The following is a 25,515-nucleotide window of genomic DNA, read 5'->3' on the forward strand; positions in this document are numbered from 1 at the left end:
ATGTTGACCAAGTTAAGTTATGTTATGACCAAGCGACAGTCAACTTAGTGTTTTTAGCTTTGTATTAAGCAGGGTTCCCTATTTTTATATTTTAGTATGTGCAGCGTTCCTAAAGTAACTGCTACTTAAGCTACTTTAAATTTATCTTACATGAATCTTTACTTCGGTCTGAATGTTTTTTTTTTTTTTACATTTGTTTAAACACATTATAAAAGTATTCACACCACCTAAATCTTTCCCATGTTTTGCACTCAGTTCAAATACAAACATAAAATTTGTTTTTTGTGGATTTTATTTATCGACCAACTTAACAAGCAAAGTATAATTAAGCATATTATACTGAAAGGTGTGGCATGCATTTGCACTCAGCCCCTAGATATAGTCAATCTAACACCTAAAATCTCAGCAAAACACACTGAAGCTGTTAATAATAATAATAATAATAATAATAATAATATAAAATAATATGGAACTGTTGAAGGGGGTTAGGAAGATTTCTTGTTAGATTATAAATGCCCCTTTCTTCTCTTTCTTTTCCCTAGATTTCCTGCTGTCTCTGTCCGGGAAGGACAGGCGCGGCTACTACAGAACCTCTGGCTCGGTGCCACTGGATGACATCCCAGTGTGGACTCCCACAGCAGGTCAGACATCCGTCAACATCTGCATCACTCAGAGTGGTGAAGATGAAATTCTTTTCACAAATTAGAAACAACTTTTATTACCAGCATAAAATTATAAAAATACTGTAACAACCTCCTTTAAAAACCAAAAGCATACATAAGCAAACAAATATTTAAGTTGATTAAGGTGCTTATTCCTAAAATCTTTTTAATTCTTAGCAGAGAACCATACTTAGATGGGCATGTGATTCAATACTGTTCAGAGATGGGTAGATAAAAATTGTACTGCAACATGCTTTTAATTATGTAGCAGTAAAATGTAAAATTTAAAAAGTAGGAGTAAAAATTAATTTGCTAGAAAGGGTTCTCAAGCTGTAACTGATCATGAACAAAAATGTAAAATGATGTGCCAATTATGATATCTACTATAATAAAATAAAATAATAGTAAAACATAAATTACATAATTACAAAACATAAATATCAAAATCTGGCAAAGGAAACACCAAATCCCACTTTTCCACAAACAGTTTTTATTTATTTATTTTGAACATGATAGAAGTATGAAATCACACACATAAACAAGGAATGCAAAAGAGTAGTCGGAAATTATACTCAATGTATAAGTAAGTTTACTTCAAAATATCACTCAAGTAGAAGTAAAAAGTACAGAGAGTAAAATGACTCCTAGAATCCTTGAAGTTACTCAAATAAAATGTAACTGGAATAAATATAGTTACTTTAAAGCCTGGAAGGCCTTGTGTTCTCACTTTGTGAAGATCAGAACTATTGTGGCCAAAATAAGTGTAAAAAAAAAAGACATTTTGAATATGACTGATTAAATGTCTCATTTTAAGCCACGCGGGTTCCTTCCTCTACTTGTTTCAGAATTGATTTGCTTTCCTTCTCTGGTGATAAATTGTCCTAAGCGACTGTGAACAGCCTAGGGCTTTGTGACAGAGCCAATCTTGCATGTGGTTGTAATAAACCTCATATTTAAATAAGTGATGAATCTGTAAATTGCATGACAAAAATTAAAGGTACCACTAGAGGGAGCTCACATGCTTCCAGTGTCACAGTTACCCGGCTGCTGATCCCTGTTCTTCATAGAGATTTCTGTTGCAAACCAAGCTGAGCCCGGCTGTGTTTGCTCCCGTCCTCAGGTGCCTCTAAGCCGAGTCGCCACCTGAGGAATGAAACGTTAGACCAGAAGATTTCCGTGTACAGTGGTGACATCACCAAGCTGGAGATAGATGCCATTGTCAATGCAGGTATGGGTGTTGTTCTATTTTGTTTTAGATAGGTCTGTGCACAATTTCAGCCACCCTACATGATAAATGATCATTTTCTTGCATCATAAAATAAAATCCTTTTTTTTTTCTTTCCTTTTTTGTTTCCCAAAAAGTACAAGAATTTAACATTTTGAAAAACACAAAAGGGAGAAATATAAAAGGCATTATGAATTTAAAAGGTTCCAGCAGTATTTAGCCTGGCTGTGCGTTTATGGGCGTATGCATAAATTTTGCAGGAAACATCTGTGAGCGGCGTCTGAGCTGTAATTATGTGCATAATGTATTTTCAGCATGTTGGTAGAACAGCCAGAGGCTTTCAAGTGATTATCTGCATGGTATTCAAGATATTCTTTCAACTAATTTGAGTACCCCACTGAAGAAAGTGAGAACAATAGAATTGCTGTGTAGGGCTGGTAAAAAATACAAAAGAATTTCAATATAAATATGACAAGGGACTGTTTAGCTTGGAATGAATAGTAGATGCTTAAATTTCACACCAGTGAAAACGATATAGATTTTATTTATCCCGGGGGAAATTTATGTACCTAGTAGCCCATAAAACATCAACAAAAAACTAATTTCAGTTAAGAATATATGACCAATAAGATAAACCATTTCTGTCTCCACTGCACAGATCAGATTTTGATGAGAAGTGGAAATCTCATTTTCAGCATCTTCTGAATGTTCAATAAAAAGTACTGCGTATTTGATCTTTTCCAATATCTTAAAAGTTTTGAAGAAGTAGATTGAGAAACAGAAGCTCATGGAGGGTTTTCACGAATTCTCAAAGGGAAAGATGTTTGAAGAGACTGATTTAAAAAAAAAGAAGAAAAAAAGATTGAGACACATTGATAAGACTTGAACATACTTTGAAATCCTAAGGTAAAAAGAGAGGCGCACCTTCTTTTCCCAAATTGTCACAGGTTCCTCATTCTTGAGCAAATCCTTGCCTTGGTCAAAATACAACATTAAACTTCTAAAGCCTGCATTAGAGCACAGGCTTTTAAGCCAAGTTCTTTGGAGCCAGTTTTTAGAGGACGAATGAGACATGCAAATAAACAAGGACATCGCAGTGATGATATTAATTAGTTGGATGAAAAGCATTCTGTGTGAATAGCAAAGAGATCATCTAGTTTTGTGTGTGTGTGTTAAAAACCGCAGAGGAAAAAACTGTCCATTAAAAACAGCAGATGGACAAACGGTGGCCCATAGAGGAGGGTAGGAACGTACATCTACCGGTAAATTAAAAGCTTCGCCTTTCGTCTTAGTTTTCTCTTCATCATGACAAACCAACACAGCGGTCACATCTTTCTGCCTATCAATCTCCCGCTCCACATTCCTCTCACTTGCGAACAAAACCCAGAGATACTTAAACTCTTCCACATATAGAGGGCACTCTACTCTTTTTTTGGCTCAAGACCATTGTCTTGGATTTGAAGATCCTGATTTTCATCTCGTCCATGAAAGTTATGATCAGTGGCAAAGAGCAACCTTGGTGGATCCAGTTACATACAGTCCAATTCAATATGAAAGCACAATTTAGCCAAATTCAATTGATCATTTGATGAAAAGTTGGCAGAGCTGATTGTATGAAGTTGATCTCTTAACACTTCTGTTGCAACCAGCTTGGGGTTGATGAGAAAAGTAGTCAATGCTGGTGACACAAACTTGCTGACAGCAAAATGTTTTTCTTCCTTAGGTTTCTAAATTTACAGTTAGGAAAAAACTTTCCATTTCCTGTTTAACAAATTTAAACAGGATGAAATCTTACAAGAAGTAGTTGTTACTCAAAGCTGAATCCCTTTTTAAGAAAAGCTCGTCTGAGGTTCTTTTGTTAGGCCGATGAGAAAAGTAGTCAATGCTGGTGACACAAACTTGCTGACAGCAAAATGTTTTTCTTCCTTAGGTTTCTAAATTTACAGTTAGGAAAAAACTTTCCATGTAGATGAACAATTTAAGTTTGTAAGTTGCCTCTGAATGAACTGTAAAACTTCTGGAACTATGTCGCTTGGACAGATGACACTGAAATATTAACTTTTGGCTGGATGGGACAGGACGAACAGTGCTGGGTTGATGGTGTCTTTTAGCTTGATTTATAGGATCCGAGGTCAAATGTGAGGCCATCTGTCAAGCTTGGACCAAATGTGGTGATGGAAAAAGTACAAGGATCCCAAACAAAGCAGTGAATCTGTGATAAAATAACTGAAAATGGAAAAGATCAATCTGTTTCAGAGATCCAGATAAAGTTCAGGTTCCAGGCTGATTGAAAAGCTGTACTTTAGGGTGAATATGCAGAAACTAATGTCTGCAAGCCTCAACGAATTAAAGAAATGTTAAAAAGTACATTAAATCTAATGTCCTTCACAATGACTTGAGTTTATTAAATTGAGGCAGAAAATTGGTAATTCATGGAGTGTGCTTAGTTTCCTCCATGAAGGTCTTGTCTTTGAAAATCAATGGAAAGGCCAGTGCTGACTTATGTATTCTTTATAGTTGCAAGGATTTTAGGTCAAATATCATCATCTAAAATAATGATGTTTGACCTTTAAGCTGCTAATGAAGAGAACAAAACTGACATTATCTGTTTTCATTTATCTGTAATCCGGAGTCATTATGCATGTCTGGCCTTTGCTTTAGTTTTTGAAGATCAGTGTTTTCACCCCTTAGCTTCACTCTATACCCCATTTTATACAACTTCCTTTCTTGCTTCCTTCCTTCCTTGTTTCCTTTCTTTCTTGTTTCCTTCATTTCTTCCTTCCTTGATTCTTTCCTTTTTTTATTTCTGTTCTTGTCATGTCTTTCCTTCCTTGTATACTTTCCTTTTCTGTTTCATTCATTAGTTTCCCTCTTTTGTCCTTCCTTTATTCTTCCTTGTTTCCTTTCATCCCTGTGTTTTCTGGTTTTTGCTGATTCCACATTTAAAATCTGTTTTCTGTATAAGTACTCTGTCACATCTTAGTAAACTTAAGTATTTCATATTTTAAAAAGGCTGGAACTTACAGATGGACAAACTGTGCAGGAACCTTGAATTCAACCTAAGAAACAAGCTGAATCTAAAATTTGAGGATATGAGAAGCTCCAATGCATAGGAACAATAAGACAGTTGTCAATGTCTGAATTGTTTTACTGCAACTTTCTGGTAAAAAAAAAAAAGTCCAAATTGAGGAATATTTGTCTCCTTAAACAGAATGCGACTTTAAACATTTATGAATGGACGCACATTCAGAACTTAAGACTGCAGAATATTTGATGTTATTGAAATCCTCATGTGTCGGTGTTGCAATCGTTCATTTCAGCTGCAATATTTATTACCTCTCAGTAGCTTTGGTTTCAGGAGGCCTGAAAGTGGGATTAAATCCATACCGATAACCATTAGATGGAGCCAAACACTGGCTTATTATTCCAGGAGCGTCGCCTCTGAGGTACTTTTAGTATTTGGGGGAAATTTAATCTGTGTATTGGCACAGGCATTGTATCGGGGGAGAGAAGGGCAGACCAGCCTAAACAATGCCTGATGATGAGCCTTCAGCTTCAAATGATAGATTTTTATTGGCAGCTGACTGTCAGCAGGCGGATGCTGTGCCAGCATCTAATAAACATGTTGATCGTTGACTCCCGTTTGTGCAGTTATTGGTTTTTTGTTTGTGTGTACTTGTGACTCTGCCTACAAATATTTAGGTAATTATGAGTGTTTACACAAAAAGTAACAGTCTGCGTGTGTCTGGGGAGACGAGTTTGTATTGGGTTGTACTTTTTTTTACAGGGTTTTTAACAGAGTCGCAGGACGCAGAGTTGCATGGAATTAACAAGACGAAACGGCTAGTAAAGCACCGTTTTGCAGGGAGGACGAAACAAGGTGAGAGTAGGAAGGCGCAAAAAATTCCACAACACCGGAGGAGTGATGACTGAGAGCCGAAGCGTGAGAGCTGGCGCTCTCTCCGGCTGAGAAAACCGAGAGAGGAGTCGGGGAGAGAGGAAAGAAGAAGATAAGAGAGACGGGGAGAGGTCACAGGCTTGTATTTAAATCTTGCTCCGCATCGCCATGGCAACAAGCAGGTATAGGTTAGCCTGAAAAGGGCTTTGGGCAGGAGAGTCTGAACATCCTTTTCTGTCTGACTGATTGGCTGTCCAACTGACTTTGTATGTGGCTGCTTTGTTGGCTACGAGGGCGACCTTTTTCCACAGTGACTAACTGATTGACTAAGAGGCTTTGGGTGACAGTCGCACTTTAGGTAAGATGACATTGAATTGAGAGACGCATCGCGTGGAGATGGAGTTAGTATTTTTGCAAATCTGAACAGCAAAACTCTCGCTTGAACAGCCTCCAAGACGGCGCCTTTGGTTTTTGACATGTGGAGGGGAGTGTTGTGGATTTTCTTCGGCTGCTCAGAAAGGCCTTGAAGCATCATTTAGCCCCTAAGGCGGCAAGCGTTCAGTTGAAACCAACTGTGGCCAATTATATGTAATACTGACAGACTGGTGGGAAGGTTGGGAAAAGGGAGGCTTCCAGGGCCTGCTGGTAGAGAGAAGTTGACACACAGATACAGAGACGGTAATAAATACATGGATGCAATATGATTCAGACTAAAGGCGCACCAAAAATCAAGAAAGTAACAGAGGAAGCATAACACAGGCTGTTTTTTTTTTTATAGTTTAAGAAAGTGTAGCGTTTTGATACCACAACCATTTTTGTATCCAAGTGTTTGGTTTAAACACTTGTTAAGGATAAAAACCTCTGTGACTACCAAGAGACTATGCTGGGATTTGCTCCAGCTGTACGGAGGACAGACTCCCCCTCTTCCACCTGTTGCTGGATGCTGTCAGTCAGCTGTGCTTTATAGTTAAAAGGCATATGAAGTTGGCTGTAGGAGATGGTTTTGTTTTTTTTTCTTTATTTAATCACAATGTAAGTAAACGCTGGGAAAACGCTCCGTGTTACAGCATCTATCTGTAAAATGAACCGCCGGCTGCAGGCTAAACATCAGCTTTCAGGCTTCCATTTGCAGAAAAGGGCAGACATTTTTCCCAATAGAGTTAAGAAAGCATTACTACTACACTGAACCACCGGTTTTTCATATCTTGTTTAGGTCTTCTACATCTGTCTGCGAATGTTTTTTTTATTGCAATATGATTTAAAACAACCTGTTGGCTACTTTACATTTTAAAATGCAAGATTTGGATAGAATTTCGACCTCCTCCTTCAAATGATTGAAATGGACCTCCTCTCCTCCTGTTTGTCGTTTGCGTCTCTCTCTATAAAGATCGGATTTACAGTAACTCTCAGCTCCTCATCCTACCTCCTCCCCCCTTCGTCCTCCCTCCATCCACCCCCTACCTCATTCCACACTTTTACAGCCCCTGGCTTTGGCCCACTCCTATAAAACACTACAAACATAAAAACCCACAAGCACTTAAGAGCTGTCCTGTTAAGGAGGGTGGAGGGGACGTTTGGGTGGGAGGAGACAGTGGGCAGAAACATCCTCCTCTTTACACCCCTCAATCACTCCGTCTGGAGATGGAGATGGAGATGGAGGGGAGGATATATTGTCTCTGATGGGCTCGCTGATTAAGATGGATTGCACAATGAAATGTCGTTGGAGAAATGAGTTCTTAAAGCGAGTGTGTGCGTGCTTACACTCACTTCACGTCTCTCCAACTAACTCTGCATTAAAACCTTTTTTCAGACTGATTAAATGCAAATTTGCTTGGCTCTACCGAGTTGCATTTTCACCTACAAAGATCCCTGTTCTTCACTTATGCTTTATGGTCAACTTTGATTCTGTCAAGTTTTCTCTGCAGAAAAGCAAAGCTTCAACGTAATTGAAAATGGTTTAAAACAGATAAAGTGGCTCCTCTCTGAAACTCACTGATGTTCTCTTTTTATTCAGTGGCAGGGAAAGCAGCACCAGAGTACGCTGATAAATCTTTCAAGCCAGACTATAAAAATCTGTCCTTAAAATTAAGCCATGCACTGTCAATTGATAAATAATATTTTGGTCCTCTCTCAGTCTTTAGAGCACTTGTCACGGTTACAATTTAGAGTCTGTTTGAATGTTTCCTGAGTTTATCTAGAACTTTATGTCTTACCTCTGTGTTTGTGTGCAAATCTGTCCACACGTGTGCTTGTTGGATTTTGTCCGTTGAAGTTGACTTTTTTTTTCGGCACAGGTGTGCTGTCATATGTACTGTATGTGTGGGCAGGAGATAGGGTCTCTCCTCTGCTGGTCAGAGATAAAGCTGTTGGTTGGCACTGGAAACCCTCTCAGCGTGGCAACAGCTGAGAGATACAAGATTAGAGCCGGACAGCAGGTGACAGACAGGATGGGAGCTGGAGTGTCTTCTGGACTGTGCTGTAACCTCCCTCGCTGATAAGAAACCTTGAAAACAGAGATGGACGGACGGGTGGCAGCGCTGCTATGCTGATGGACAGTAAGAGTCAGAAAGTAATGCAGCAGAAGGACAGGAGGGCGCAATATCTAACCCTGAAATTCTCCTAAATACATCGAGTTAGTCGGTCACAGACAGTTTGCAGTTCATAAAAAATTATCCTGGTGTGTTTTATCAGCCAGAATGATTTGTTATTGCTTTATTTTAATGCTCATGTATTTCAGATCACCAAACATTCTTTAATATAAAACATAATACAGTGGAAAGAGGACAGTTACCATAGCAAATCGTCACAAATGACCCAACAATTCATCTTTACAGTAAACCTTATCAGATATAGGGTTTTTCTCTCTCTCTCTCTCTGTATTGATGAGTTTCTTTCTAAGATGCGAGATTAAAACTTTAGTCTGTGCGGGAATATTTCACCTGCCACATGGAAAATACATTTACAGTTTTGGAAGTGGTGGGAAAATTTCATAACTCTACAAGTTACAGGGGCAGATTTCGATTTTGAACTGGACAACAGCATTCAATATCTACCACTGAACTGTTGCTTTAGATGCTATTATGAATAAAATAAAATGTGTCTGAATCAACAGTCGGCTGACATGTACTTTTCTTGACATGTGCTATGATGTTTGATAAAATAAACTCATTGTTGTGCTTGATTTTAAGCTTTTATTACCTCGAAGAGCCCCGAAGTCACATTGACTTTCATTCAAATCACAGAGTCTGATTTCTGCTGGCAGGAGTGCAGCAGTTTTATTGATGCAATATGAAGTTTTTCTACACGGCCTAAAATTGTAAAATGAGGAAGAAAAAAAAAAAACAATGCATATGCACTAAATATTCCTAAACTTGCAAATTTAAATGTTCATATCCATATGATGTTCTTTCTTACCCTTTAGTTTGCTTTTGTAAATTTTTTTCTTGAAGAATCTGATTTTGATTGGTTGTTTTTAATTTGTTTGCGATTGACTGATTATGTTTCTCATTAGAAAAACTGTGTACCAGTTCAAGCTTTTTTACATGTCTCTGTTTGCACTCCCACATTGATGACACAAGTATGACGCAATAAAATAGGGACCAGTAAAATATTTGATGGGGTGGTTATAATTTTCTTCCACCAAAGTGTATTTTACTTTAAAAAGTTTAAGTTGGCTGTTCTGTAAAGTTGCCAGCAAGTCACATTGCGCTTCCTAGAACAAACACTTAACACTGTAATTGCAAATAAATTGAACCCGTTTGTCTTGAAAAGTCTGTTTAGATTACATCTTTTGGGAAGTGGTGATATATAAATAGCCTGGACTGAATTAAAACTTTATAGATTAGCACTTAGAAGAAAATGTAGATATTTCAAAAGAGTTATTTTGTTTGAAAAGGAGGGTAGAATATTTTTTAGATTTAATGATTTAGAAAATCTGTCAGTATGCACTCAGTTCTTAATAATATATATGATGGATAGATGGGGGTTTCAATGGGATGAGCATTAATATTTGAATCCTACTGTTTCTTTTTTTTTTACTTGGGTGATTAAATATGAATCTCTTGGTGGAGGATATTTTATTGATTCCTATGAGGTCTATGCTGGATGATGACCAGGAGCTGTAGAGGGTTTCGTGTTTATCAGGTTTGAAGGTATCGGACTTTTGGGAAGCCATGAATAAATGGACTCGAGCAGCAGGACATCTACCAGAACAGCTGGAGGGGAGGATGTGCTCTTTGATCCTGTTTGGTGATTTTTTTTCTCCAGCTTTTTTTAAGAGGATAAAACCTCCAAACCCTTGGCTCTGCAGGTAGAGCGTCTTATGAGAGCATTACTCTACAGCAGCACAGCGTCACACTCCTTTTGGAAGGCTTCACTGATTCTTAGCTGGCTTTGTCACTGGGGCTTATCGCAATTCTTAGCGCCAGAAACCGGCCTGGCAGACGGCCCTACTTTCACAACTGCTTGGCCTCAATTTCTCTTTGTGAGAATAAAATAAGTTCTTAGAGTTCACCTGCACTAGAGTTACTTTGTTTGCTGGATTAAAACTGGACATGCAGTGGTAATGTTCGGTGCATAACCACTTCGTGAAGGATTTTCAAGCATCAGGTCAAGGATTAAGTCTTTTATTCTGAAAACCACCAAATTTTTGTGTTTAAGCTGTTAATCTGTTTGTTTAACGTATCCACGTGTAGCCATTTTCAGAGGGTAATCAAGTTGTAGCCAGATGTAGTATTTTTTTCCTTGCCTCAGTAATGAATGTTTTCAAGGCTGTATTTCAGGCACTGGCAGTTTGTCACCAAGTCAATTATCTAAGGTTTCACTCAGGGGATGCTGCTTGTTGTGATCCACCCTGCCTCAGTAGTAGTAACAGGGGTCTAAGGCTCTGTTGGAAATCCCAGAACAGAGACTGCTCCTGCAGCTGAGGTCTCGCAGGCCCTGCAGCGTATGTTCTCCGTCTCCGTGTTTGCTGCAGTTACCATATATCCACCCTAGAGCGCTTGTCAGCTCCTCTTAGGACGAGCTCATATTACAAGATGCAAAATGTCACTCCGACTTTGCTTTTGCAGAGGAAAACCATGGGTTTCTAGGACGCCTTAAAACAGGTGCTAACATTATCAATGCCTTGTGTGTTTGTGGTGGCGTGCTCGGCCGGGCTTTTAACATCTGTAAAATTTAATTAAGCCGGAGTTGTGTTGTTTACTTGAAAGGTAAAGTTAGATCATATGCTGCTCTTCTGAAGCAGAACAGGTTACACATCCCTGGTGACCTGCAGTGTTTTTCCCTGCTGTAGTTACTGCTCCTTCTTAGCGCCAGTTCCTATAGCAGTAGCCCCAAAGAGCTGACTGGGTGTTTTGTGGAGCAGTTGCTAATGGGCAGCTTAGCTTCTTATAACACGCCTGTCAAATGCTTGTATACAAAAGCTCTTACAGAGGCAAATTGGCATTGCTGATGCAAATTCAGTTTCAGAGGAAATATGATGTTCTGTCAACAAAGCCTTGCAACACAATTGACACTTCCTTCTTTCTACTATCCACTGAAATAGGACGCAGTTGCTGGGTTACCGTCTAGGTCGTCACATAAAAATGCCACCAGGTTTCTTTAGGTCTATAAACTATATTGTGATATGCAAAATCTAATAAAAGGTGAAAGAGGAAAAAGCATAAAGGTGTGAAATGACTGTTGAGCGGATTCCTAGATTTGCTTTTGTTTTCTGATTAATAGGAGAATGATTAATGTGAGGCGGAAATTGTTTTTTTTTTCACCAGGCAAATTTGTATTGCATCAGTAGTTCTGAATGTATGTACTGGATAAATTATTGGGTCAGGCATTATTTTTGGGAGATTTTACATTTCATGGTCTACTTGTTGATTATGATTTTGATCCTTGTTTTAGCCAGGAAATGACAAACTATGACTCAAACCAGCTGTCTTAATGTCAATGTGTTTAAGGGACTCAGAATATTTATGGTTATTAGTATTTGCATATACATTTTTTTTTTTATTTTTAAAAGTTGTTTTTTGCAACCACATACTCAAACTTACTGGAGTTCAGAAATTATTCCTTAAGAATTACACAACAACCTAAAAAATAGTGTTAAAAGGAGATCTTATTGCACGCTGTCAAGCAGAGATATTAGAAAATCAGGGTCTTTGAAGCACATGATCATCCAGGCTCCCTCTGGTGAAGGAGGTGAGGTGGCGATTTCTTTCAATAATCCCTGTGGGAACTGAAGACTACAGCAGTGAACCAACAACAAGTGCACGTAACTCCATAGGCAGCACCTGCAAAATCTCTTTTGGACCTGCCAGAGAAAAAAGCTTCTCCCTATTTATCTTAAGCTTATTTAGTTGCTGTGGGACAGAGCGTGCTTGTGTGTGTGCGTGTGCATGTGTGTGTGGTGGACTGGTGGTGGTGACATTCTCAGCAACACATGCATCCAATTAAGACATTTTAAAAGGCACTCATCAATCAAAACTACAGAGAAACTGACTGTTTTTCTTTGTTTCTGAGAAAAAAACAAAAACAAAAATACTACAGTCCATGTCCTGGGATCTACAGCGATAGGTCCGTACTTTATCCACTGAATTTCCCCAAACTACTATGAGCCAAACAATCACATTGATTGTGAGTTGTTTGCCCTCCAAGATGCTTCAAAGAGCTTAGTTGGTAGCTGAGATGCATTCCTCTATCGAAATGTAGCAGCAACTGAAAAAAGGCCAAAGTAATGTTTTATGATTTTATTTTTTTTTGCTCCAAGTTTGAGGCCACGGTTTATTTTAAACAGTCAACAGTTTGCTCAGGTTTGTGAATCTTTATCTCAAGTTGAGTTAAAATATCATAGTGTCTTGTTCATGACTGATGGTAAGATGTATAAAGGGGTTGGAGCCTCATCTGCAGTAATCAAAGTTCTGCTCTGGTCGATCACGGTGAAGAAAGAGCCTTTGGGTTCAGCTATGAATTTATTGGATTTTCTAGATTCCAACCCTCCTATATGGTCAAAAGATATTGGTTGTGATGGAAAAAACAAGATCCTGGAAAGAAACTGATTTCATCAGCTTCCTTTATTGGCCAGACGGACCGTAGATGACAGGTATTGATGTTTGATATGACATCATACAGGCTTGGCAGCGCAGCAGACAATTCAACCTTAGAAATGAGGTGAGAAGCTTCGACAACCATCAATGCTGGAGAGTAGAGAAGCTGCTCCTCTGCGTCAAAAGGAATGAGCTAAGATGGTTCACATGTCTGATCAAGAGTGCCTCCTCACGCCTTGCTTTAGAGGTTTTCTGGGCATGTCTAACTAGGAGAACAGACCCAAAACTCCCTGACAGATCTTCGTAGGTTTCCCTGGAATAAGATGGAGAGGGTCTCTGAGGAGATGGATGCCTCTCTTGATCCTTCTGGACCTTTTTAACTCAATCTCGAATAAGTAGGAGACAACGGAGGCAGAGCCTGTCGTGAATGCAAAGGTTACCAATAACGGCGGATAAACAGTTTTCCTGGAACGGGAAGTAGTTACTCCACCATTGTTACATTAATTGTACACAAGGTTGATTGACAGCACAAAGACACTCCTCCTCCTTGGTTGTTTTTGACCCCAGGAGTGTGCATTTCTTCAGACGGAGGGAGGCGGAGAGATTATCTGTCTCATGTTGTAGTGTCACGACACGGTGATAGTTTGAACAAATATGTAAAATCATATTTTTGCAAACATTACATACTGCAGCTATAAGCTACATAATTATGCTAATCAAAGATTTTTATGGCCAAAATAGTTAGTCACTGATTTCAGTCTCAGTTATACTAATATCTAAATAAATGTTTATTTTCATCTTAAGTTGGGCAACTGTGATTTGATCACAACAGAATAAGATGTCAGGTGTAAAGCTCCTCTGCTCACATCCGAATTAACACTTGTTGCACATGTTTTTTTTTTATTTAACATCACGTTTTATGAAATTTGTTCAACTCTGTTATGATAATTTTTACTTGTCTTATGATTACTGTAGTTCTTATAAAGTCAGTCTTTTGTAGAGCTTTCCATTTAATTGAATATTTGACACAAAATCCTTAATATCACAGAAAAATGAATGATGCTCAGAGATGTTGCTGCTGTTTGCTTTCCTTGGGTGCCGTTTTTAAAAGCTGTGATTCTTGCAGAGATTTATCTCTGCTTAGATTTCTGTTCTTTTCTTGTATCTTGGCTTTTTTGATGTGTGTGAACACTAACACTCATGTTCCTCAGTGTTTCTCACTGCACTGAGGTTGTGTTAGGTCCACTCTGTCCTCGCCTGTCTGTGTCTTTGCCATGGGTGAAGTTTGGAGCCTGTGAGGAATTGTGACTACACAGCAGTGTTTTTTTTTTTTTTTTTTTACAGTTCTGCTGCTCTAGTTTTTGTTCTGTCCTGATCTGTCTGAGTTAATCATGGAAAAACTGTCTGAGTGGTTTACTGGTCATTTGGTAACCGGCTTGATGTTCACTTTGAAGTAAAAAGTTTTAGTTTTCAGGGTTCATTGCCTCAGTGGTCCGAGGAATGCTCCAGTGTCCCTTTTGTGTCTCAATTTAGTTAGTTTGAACTGCATCTTCCCCTGTCGCTTTACACTTTGTTTCTCGAGCTCAGACATCATCGCTCCGCAGAAAAGTGGCATTAAAGAAATTGGCAGCATCACGCTGATTTACACGCTGACGTTGAGAAGTTAACATATCCTCAGAGAGTTAATCCCTAATGTTGTCCGGGTCAGTAAATAAACAGAAGGAGAAAAGCCAAATTGGGGGAGTTTGCAGAAAAGCTCATTTGTGCTAATTATTTCTCTCCCACCCCTCCCTCGTTAAAAGCTTTCCCACCCCTCCAATCAATCGGCACTTTAGCAAGCAGGAAGGGATGGAGGAAGTGCGAGCCTCATTAGCCTGATTGGGCCAATGTGGGAGATGGAGTGAGTGAGGGAATAAAAGGGAAAAGGAGGCAGCCTGGTCATCAGCACTTGGCCCATCAGAGTTTCTGTCAACAAGGCAAATGCTGCGTTCAAATATGTTCGTTTTGTAGAATTATGGTTCCCAGCGGACATTAATGATGGCATCCGCACTGAATAGGAAGCTATTGATGGAGTTTGTTTTGCATACTCGTTGGACACAGCCGAGCATTTGAAGTACAAATAAATGATTATGGCTTGCAATTAAAGAACTTAAATCTGCTTCAGTTTATAGCAGCTTTCAAGCTCAAGTTTGATCCAAACTGCTTGGAGAACACAATGGAGTGATGTTGAAAACATTTGGAACCAGGGCATAAAAAATTAAGTGTTACAACAGTAATAAAAAAGCCATGAAGCCAAACAAAAAACTGGGTTCTTAATAAAAGGAACCACGAACAAATAATTTTGGTTGTGTGCCACCTTTATAAACTTTTTGTGTGGCTCAAACCGCACCAAAGAGGTAAGAACTGAACTGCTTGCACTTAAAACATCCTTATGGCTCAGCTTGCATAGTTTTCTTTGCCATTTCCTTTCTGTAGAAGCTGAAAAGTTATTAAGTGGAAGAAGTTGTGGAACTGTACTTACTAAAGAGAAACAATTCCTTCTATATGTACACCTGTTTATGGTGGCACAGATCTAAAACGCCTCAGGACAACTGACCTCCTACTTGCAGAAAATATGAGGTCTGTGTTGAGAAGGTCTTTGCTTAATATCCCAACATCTTAACACATGTATTGCTCAACAATTGTTAAAAATATTATGCATCAGAATACAGTGAGAACACGGTTACAAATGTCTACAAATAACATACAAGTTGATTTTTCTTAAACATTTTTATACATGACCAGTGGTTGTGAGATAATCGTAATTTAGGGGTCGGCACCATTTACAGCCTAAAAAGCCATCTTTACTCTCTCTCCTACTACAGAAAATCCAACCTTTTTTTTCTTATTTTACTAAAAATAAAAACAATTGTCAAGGGAAATGACTAAACAAAAAAAAATTGTTTTGTAAACTCTATCCTGATATTGCATAAAAGCAGTTTAAAAAAAACACATAAAGCTTGTTGTTTTGTTAGCTTTATGTGAAAAACACTCCTCAGTTCATGGCATTTTTGGCATATTATCAAGAGTCGCTGCAAGGCATTAAAAGCCGCATGTAGCTTCAGAACTGCAAGTTGCACACCCATGTTATTATGATAAAACCTTTTCTGTTTTTTTTTAAGAAAATTTTTAAAAAAGTGCGACAGTGCTTGCTTGCCACTTACTACTCTTTTTTTAATTAACCCATAAACAAATTTTTAACTGTATTTAAAATATAAATCTTTCTCCAAATAAGTGATTTAGTTTGCACTTAGTAATAATAAATATTATTGTATATATATTTGAAATTATATGTTTACACATGACAAAGTGAAACCCACATTACTTATGTATTTTATATCAAGAAGGCTGGGTATTCAGTCTGTTTAATATGATGAAACTGAACTGGAAATAATTTAAAATAGGCCTCAGTTCAGTCATGAGAGCTGCGCTAAAGGAAAATGAATTGCATCAATTACTTAAAATGCAATGCTGAGGACAGTAGCTTAAAAATGAATTGCATTTAAAATTTGCACATATTTTTTATGAGTTTGTTAGGTAAACTTTTCATATATTTACACATTGCTGTTATCTTCACAGCTAAATTTGATTAAAATGGGATGAAGTGAAACAGAGTTAATCACTTGCACAGAATGTGCACATTAATACACCTACAGCATCAGTCAGTCGAACTTGCCAGAAACACTTATTCAGGAGAAATACGTTTCAGGAAATTAACTGATCTAACTTGAAACCGTAATATATAAATGGGGGCCAAACATTTAGCCAAGAAAAAAGAAACATTTATACAGATCATATGTTAGCTAAGACTGGGACTCAAAGCACTTCCTCTCAGCTGTAGCGATGTGACTGTAGCAAACCTTTATGTCACGCTTATCTTGCAAAGCAGGAATCATCTATTGGCTACACAGAAACTGGTAATATCACTTTACCTTAAGGCTCTGCACATGTTCAGAGTAACTGTTCTTATGACAGATACCGTGTAAGCAGTGGTCAATAAACTGGTGTCCTAAAATAAATGTTATTCACATTTATCTTTAGTTTGCTGCACCAGAGAGAGATAAGCTGATTATGGAAATAATTATGCACAAAAGCCCAACAGTGAAATTTGACTTAAATTCTGAAATTCTTCTTTTTTTAATTGTATTTTTTTTTTGCATATCCTTTGTGATTTCTACATTTCATAAAACAATTATGTCAACAAACACAAGGTGCCACTCTGACTAAACATCAAGTTAACATGATTGGCCTTTAAGTTATCCCATTAAACAATTTCTTTTACTTGTTTTTTTTTTTATTTTTTATAACTCAACAAAAAGTAACCTTATGGTCAGAAATAAACCTAAAATGTCTGGTAACATGGATTTTACAAGCCTTGATGTAAACCTTTACTGTGACCAGCAAACAGTGGGGGCTCATTGATCAGATGAGGTAAAATAGAGAACTCAATAAAGTAGATCAGAAATGTAGAAAACTGCTGTCTGGTCATGCTGTGTTTTAAACACAAAAGAAGCTTTAAATCAATCATAAGAGTTGGAACTTGGAATGTTTTTCCAAGTTCCAGCTTTATGTGAAAGCCACCAACGCACGAAGAAGTAACACTTTGTTTACTGTTTCTTTGTTCATTTAATCTTCTAATTACTCTGCAGCGTTTGCATTTCCAGTTATGAATGAATTGAGTTTTATGAAGCTTTAGGACTTTCTTTCTCCACCTTTAATGAGGGATGTTTCCTATGTAGACTTTAATTATTTGCATCCATCATTAATTAAATGAACTGTACAAATAATTTTGACTAAACTAAGGCATCGAAGTCAGGATGAGAAGGAAATTTGACATGGAAATTAAAAACACATTGGGGAAGATTATCCTCATTGTAGGCAGTGTTATTTGAAAGATAAAGTATAATGCAGCCTTACATTAAGCCTCAATTTTCTTTCATCTTTTTAGTAATGGCTTAGTGAATTAAGTACACGGGCCGTATAACTGTAGCCTCTAAAATGGGCTTTAAAGGAGACCTGAGTCCTCATCCGCTTTTTTTTTTCCTTCTCTCTGCTTGCGAAGACAAGACAAGTGAGGCTCTTTGTGTACTCACATGTCCTCATCACAGATGATGCTTTTGTCACATAATTGCATACACGCACATGCAAAGGGTACAGGCACACGGCACACAATGTGCACAATTACCATCCTGTAATTGCGATCTATCAGACATTATTGTGAAATGTTGCCTGATGTGCGTGCTGTCGAGTCTGCTGCATTATCAGAGCTTAGGAAATGACAAGACTATTTATAGGAGCTTGTTATCCACTTAAATCCTGTTGTTGCTATTGTCCAGCCCTTAGAGCTGGACTGACTGATGGGCTGATCTGTTGGTTTTGAGGAGCACAGCTGTGTGAAAAAGCAAATAGAGCGCCTCCATTTTTAGCTTCATTGACCTAAAACAGGAAGAATCTCATTAACTTTTTTGTTATACAGTGACGTGTTAAGTATTCTTTCACCATATTAAAACCGGTTACGTCGCACTTCTACTTCTCTATAATTAGACCATTGAGTTCAGTCCATAGCCAAGGGGACAAAGAAAGGGAAGAAAAAGGAGCAGTGTTGCACAAATCGATATGAGAATGAATCCCACCAAGTGTGATCCGAGTGAAAGTTTCAAAAATATTGAGCAGAAAGCATGCTGGCTTCTACAACAGGACTTCGACGAAGCCAAGTTCAAAATCCACCTCAGACGTCTTACAACGATGTATGCTGGGGCTCTTTAGAGAACCGTGCTGGCGCTTAACCAGAGCATTATTGGAAAGCTGTTTGCAAGAAAATGCTTAATATGCAAAAACAAACAAACAAATAAGTAAATATCTGAACACAAAGAACTTTGCAAGTCTGAGTTTATTAAAATAAATCTAAATTAGCCATTTCCTGTGGTATCTGTTCTGAAATTGGTCCACCAGCTGTACGAGAAGGGAAGTGCTGACATTTATTTTGCAGCTCTAACCAGATGTTTTCTTACACTGTCTGACTTTAAATCACACTAAATCTTTTCTGTCTTTAGTTAGTCAGATTCAATGTAACATTATTTGGAAATATTGAAGCAACATCAGAAGACGTCAAACAGAAACTTGAAGCACATATAAATTCTTCCAAACGAGTTAAACATCCAAAATCAGCTATAAAGTGACAAAGTTGATGTTTTTGGAGCGGTCGTCACAAAGCCCGGATCTCAATCCATCAGCAGCACCTGATGACATCTGCCTCTGCTGCTTTATTGATGGTCTGTTGCTCTCCATCCTAGTACTTTTATGAAAATTGAAAAGCAAGAAAAATCCAGTGACATTTTCTAATGTTTTCATTTATTTATTTATTTTTATTTCTTGCCTTTTCCAACTCTGTCTTTGCTTTTTATTTTTAATCATTAATATATTTAGGCTCCAGACTGGCTCAGTAATGGTCTGGAGACAGAGGGTCCTGTCTTTGGCACGCTGCTCGATAACTGCCCATCTGCCTCTGGGTTAGAGTGGGCTGGTCGGGGGTTTGGGGCGCGGCTGTACAGAGTGCTGGGTGGATCTTTTGGCTTCACTTTTTCTTTTAAACCAGCTACTGACTTGGTTTAATACCAGTCCTTGTGGCCAATCAGCCCTTTTGTTTCACTAGGAACTTTCTCCTGCCAGTGGGTGATGGATGGATTACACCACCAAAAATATCTTTTAAAATAAGATTTAAGGTGATCAAAATGAAAGATGGGGAAGAGGAAGTCTCCTTTTCCCCTGACTAAAACTTGGACGTACAGCTTCGAGCAAACCTGGTAAAAATAAATAAATAAAATAATTAAATAAAAAACAAATCAAAACTAATTATTTGTAGCTTACTGAAACAGAAAAGCTGATCTAATCATTGTTTTAACTTAAAAGTCCCTTGTATTTGTGCCTGCAGCTAAATGTTGACAAAAAGTTCACAGTTAATGTATGGGTTTAGACTCTAATTATCAACACTTCTCTGTTTCTCATTTGCTTTCTGTTTTGGAGTGAAGTTCAGCAAGTGGCAGTGAGTTGTCAGTGTTTGTGCCGGAGCTCTCCTCTGTTCTCAGTTCACTGTCTGGCATTTTTAACACTGAATAATTTAGGGTGCTCCTGGAATTTAATTATTAATTATTTGGAGCGGAGATGTGTCTACTTCTGCCGAAGGGAAGGCTGAGAGTCATTGCTCCAGAGGAATCACAAGCTTCCTGGAAGGAGACGTTGCCGAGGTGTCTGGGTGGTCCGGCCCAGGAGAGGCGGGTCGACTTCAGTGAAAACTTTGGAGGAGTTCTTCCTCTCTTTATGGATTAACCATGTGGATGGGCTGATGAAACTGAATATCCAAGGGTTTATACTAAACTACAAGGCAGAGAAGAGCATGCTACTCACTCAAGACCAGTGTGACAATGAGGGAAGCAGCGCAAAGAATACTTAAAGTCGTAAATGTATTTAATATTCTTTAGTATCTAATTCTCTTTTGCCTACTAGCAATGTTAGAAAAAGTGCAGCAGTGAGAATTAAGCAGATTGAAGTGAAAAGAGGAAGGCTGCTGTAAAGGACAGTTTTGTTATGCTGGAGCAGCTTCTGCTCCTTTTTAACTAGAGGCTTTTCTTTTTTAACAGTGACACTAAAGTGTCTCTCTCTCTGATAGGCAGCCTGATTTATACAGTTTGCGTTGTCAAAACGCCCCAGAGGCCATCTTGCTCTGCTCCCTGCCTTGTTTATTTCGCTCATGTCCCTTCCATCCAAAGCTACAAAAGACCACCGCGGCTTCAAGTTTTTGTTGTTGCCGCTGTTATATCACTTCATCCCTCTGAGGTGTGTCGCTTGTTTCTCTGCGTGTTTGTGTGAAAAGAAACCTGTCAGTGTTGGTTACCCTGCCAGTTCACACTTCTTTAGAATCACCTTTTATCCTGTCAGTTTAGGACACAAACACAGCAAAAGCAACAATGAATTATTTTAAAATGCATGCGTCTCTTTTGTCGGGCGAAAATGCATTCTGAGGAAGACTAAATGATGATCTTGTGAAAAGTAAACAAAAAAAATATGACTCAGGGTGAACACAATGGAAATATGTTTTGACGTAGTAAGAAACAAAATTAATTTGACAGAGATGCTATTTGGAGTCAGAGGTCATGATGGCCGCAAGCAAGAGGAACAATCAAAGTCACACTGAGTGACTTTGAGCACAAAAATAAATATAATAGTCACTCTGCTTTGGATTGGGTTTTTAGAAGTTTGTTCATATTGTCCACCAGCTCCTGCAAGAGAGAGAATTATTCTAGCTGAGTTTTTACATTGTCGTGTAAAGTTTGGAATATAAATTCCTCATCTGTTTGTGTGTTATATATAAAAAAAAAAATCTAAATTTGAATTTCTATTAAGAGAAATATAAATGTATATTTAAATTAACAGTTTTTCATTTTAATTTGCAACATCACAACTTGAGTTTTGATCAAACAAATGTATAATTTTGTTTTGCTGATTTAGTTGCTGCCTGTGGAACCCAATGATGATGCAAACCCATTCAAAAGAGATTGGAAAAAGGACATTGGTCGGTGTCAAGGGACATTGGTCGGTGTCTAAAGTGCGGCTGTTTTTGACCCCTGTGCTGATTTTGACCGTCCCCCGACTGCAGCTCAAGAATGATACGCATTTGGTCTGCCGACGCACCAAATTTGAGCCTTTCTATTTTTTTTAGTTGGGACAAAATATATTGAGAAAACATCAACATTTTCATACAATTTAAAATGTTAAAGCAACCATTCAACATTTAATGAAGCATTTTTCTTTATTTTGATTTCATAGTCAATAGAACCACATTAATCCATTGGCTTTTAATTTACCGCAGGAATCAAAGTGTTAACGCTTTGATTATAACTGACAAATGCTGGATTCCTAACAATTCTTTGGGGAGTTACTACACACACACTCATACACACACGCACACGTACACACACACACACACGCACACACACACACACACACGCACGCACGCACGCACACACACACACACACACACACACACACACATATTTGACAACAATATATATTCAGGTGCTTGTACTTATTATTTTTTTTCTGTTTCTCACTTGTTGTGCTCTATCGTAGACTGTTTTTTAAATTCAAAGTCTAAAAGAAAATACAAATGTGTGTTCCGCCATGCAGCTTTCTCTGATGGATACCTGCAATTTGTGGGAAAATTTGCATTCAAACTAACCGTGCAAAAAATACTTGGATCAAGAATTTGTTTGACCACGCTGAAACAAGCGCATTTAGGGAGAATAAATTGACCTTTAACTAAATAGGCCTATTATCCATGCAAACACCGGAGGGTTCCTTTACCTTACTGTGCAGCCTTAAATCACCCTTCACAACACGGTGGTGCAGAAAACACAAAGTTAAACCGCTCTCCTGCACATCAGCGGCCCAATTTGTCAAAAGCAAAGAGGCGACACACGGAGAATGAAATAGATTTAAAAGGAAAACAGTGAAACGCGACACATTGCTGTTGTGCTTCAGCAGCAGTCTTTCTCCCAGATTAATTATTTTAAGAAAAGTGATGTGTTAGTAGACGTAACTTAATGGAAGACTCCACCTTTGATCCCATTTGTGGCAGGGTGAGATTAAATTTCAGAGTGAAGCGACGGGCACGCCCGTCTCTGGGTGTGCATCTTCTTCGGGTGTAATGCCAGTTAGAATAATTAAGCTGGAGGGCCTTACGCTCAATAATGGACTTTGACAGCAAAATTAAAAAGGCCTGTGTAGTAACTGATGAGATCTCCGCCCTTTGTTGTTAAGAGCAAAGAGAGAAATGTACAGTGAGCTTCAAACACAAAAATATAATAATCACACATCCTTCAATCTGTCGTATAATTCAGCTCTCAAATACGAAGCAATCTCTTCATACTTTCTGCGTGTTTCCTTCTCAAACGCCCATCACAAGCAGTAAGTCAAAGATGGACACTTATACACTCTTGCGTTCGTTATATTGATCCATGCTTACACAAGCATTAGCACTCACTTAGAATGAGAGGCATGTCTTCACTCAAACATAGCAGAGCAGCGCTCTCACATGCAGCCTCACTTCTTTAAAACATACAACACGCACGCAAACCTAAATAAGTGAGTGCCTTCACTCCGGTCTGCCGGGTTCCTCCAAATTGAATCATAAAGCAGCTGATGTATTCATCCAGTGTGTGTGATTTAACAAGGTTTGCACCGTCTCGTCGTAAATCATATTAATAATCTCAGTCTACCATTGAATTTTCTTTTTTCGTGTGTCTTTCTAAGCCACCGTGGTGCTTTTTTTTTTTTTTTTTGGTGTGTTCTTCCTTTTGTTACTTTCATGATCCACCCAATTCATGCAAACACACACACACATACACACACAGAAGACACAGAAAACTGGTTTTCCTCTCACAAGTCTTTATTCATCCGCGTAGAAAAAAGACGACAGATCAATAAATGAAACAGCATTTTGCACTCGGTTTTGTCTATACATAAGTGTTTTCATTATCACATCTGAGGATATTTTTAAAGGAAAGATTTTCTAGAAAGAATGAATGGTAGCTTTACTGCTCTTTCAAAAATTGATTTTAAGAAAAAAAAATACAGATATAAAGAAATAAAAAAAATACACACCAGAGCTCCTTGATTAACATCGGTACACAGCAACACAGGAAGGAAAATCAGAAGAGTACAACCAAAAGAAAGAAGGAACGGGTTTCAACACTTAAAGGCTCTATCTAAGTTTCTCCTTTCTCCCTCTCTGTCCTCCCTTCAATTTCATCTGGAAATTTGACTGTTTAAAAATGATTTTCCATCAAAGTTCCTCCTGCATTTGGGTGTGTTGGTGGGCTCAGTGAGAGGCAGTCAGAGAGCAGGGGCTGCTTTCCTGTGGACGTGTTGGTGTTGAGATGCACAGTGAAGCGGTCGGGCTGTTAGCAGATCCTCTATGCTTATCTAAGGCCATAAAACTGGACATCCTGAGTCAACAAATGTTTCTCTGCCAACACTTTATCAGCTCATCTTAAATAATTTAGGTTAACAAAACTGTCTGATTTTCAGTGCTTTATCTTAATACAAAAATTACAAGTTAAAATGGATTCTGCAATTAATCGCAGATTTAACTGAGGCTGCAATTTTAGATAATCCAAAACGTATAGGAATATCTTCCCATTTTATGTGAAATGTAAAGTTAAAACAAGACATTTGCATACATGTACTGTATACAAAGACACTCCCGTTTTCCCTCAGGTTTTCATGCTTTAGGTCAGTTAGGAAAATCCCAGTTATTTTTACGGTATTTGCTAAATGTCTCCATGAATCTTCAACGCTGGGTCCAATTTCCAGAGACCTGAAGGTGCTACATTCATCTGTTTAAACAAATATGTTTAAGTGTAAACATCAGGGGAACGCCCTATCACAATGACTTTCAAGAAGGAGATGGGTTCTGTTTCCCAGAGTCCTAGTGACATTGGCTGACAGGCCACTCAGACGAAGAAGCCATTACTCCAAAGCAAACATAAGAATTACACTTTTCATGTGCACTCAGGGACAATAACATGAATTGCTGGAGACATGTTCTGAGGTCTGAATTTAAAACTGAAGTCACATTTGGATTAAAAAGTGTGATGCTTGCACCATCCTACTGAGGAGAATGGGAGTGACAGCCATCATGTTGCCAGGGTGGTTTGCTGCAGGAGGGACTGGTGCGCTTCCCAGGTGACTGGGGACTCATAGATGACATAACAAGGGTAATATTGTTTGGAAATCTTAAAGCAAGATGTCAAGACATCGTCCAGAAAGTTTGGGCAAAAGTGTGCATTTTTAATAGACAGTAACCCTAAGCATGTCGCCATAAAACGGCATAAGGACAACAGAGTCCATGTTTTGTAGTGGCCATTGCAAAAGACTGCTGTGGTATGGAGGAATAGGTCAAAATATTTTACAAATTAAATTAACAAAATTTTCCAAATAGAAAAAAGAGAAATGTTTATAATCTTCTGAATTAGAAAAAGATAATTAAAAAGAGACCTTAAAAAAATGCTCATTATTCTGGAATTTTTTTAAATATTAAATAACTTTGGCGTCACTAATTGACCTGAAATAGAGAAAACTTCAAATGATTTACTGTGAGAAAAGGTTGTGTCTTTATTTATAAACTCCATGTAAATGTCCGGTTTAGAAACCTGAAGTTATTGTTAGCTTCCTAAGTTTGGGGCTTGGACAATCATATTGTGTTTTTAATTAAAAATGAACTCCATTGTTTTAAAAACTCTATATATTTTATATTTAGTGTCTGAACATATCTAAGAACACATAAAAAATTCTGATAGGGTTGGTTTACTAGATCCATGGTTCTATAGCTGGTGTCACTTTAGTTGCCGTTAGAGACACTCATAGAAATTTGTTGACATCAACTATTTAAAAAGTGTGAAGTGAAGAGTTTGAAGGCCCAAAGAGCCCATAAAACTGTTCAAGATCATTGATCTATAATGATATACTACATAAAAAGAGAAGTTGGGAATGTTTAAAGAGTCAAGAAAAAGTGAAAGTGGCCACTTACGCTGCACTTCATTTACTTATGAAGTCTGAACTTGCATCTGGAGAAGACCTCAAACACAATGTATCCAT

At 38.1% G+C, this 25,515-nt stretch overlaps 1 protein-coding gene across 3 annotated transcripts in view; it reads left to right on the forward strand.

Annotated features, from left to right (window-relative positions):
- Window positions 1-25,515, forward strand: part of macrod1 (mono-ADP ribosylhydrolase 1) — a 173,748-nt gene that overhangs the window by 775 nt on the left and 147,458 nt on the right. For all 3 annotated transcript variants that reach the window (XM_008420437.2, XM_008420436.2, XM_008420435.2), the window contains exons 2-3: window positions 543-641; window positions 1,783-1,890. In XM_008420437.2, the coding sequence (XP_008418659.1) occupies window positions 543-641; window positions 1,783-1,890 (207 nt within the window). The remainder of the gene's footprint in view (window positions 1-542; window positions 642-1,782; window positions 1,891-25,515) is intronic.

The sequence above is a fragment of the Poecilia reticulata genome, linkage group LG10, assembly GCF_000633615.1.
Source record: "Poecilia reticulata strain Guanapo linkage group LG10, Guppy_female_1.0+MT, whole genome shotgun sequence".
Taxonomy (NCBI): Eukaryota; Metazoa; Chordata; class Actinopteri; order Cyprinodontiformes; family Poeciliidae; genus Poecilia; species Poecilia reticulata.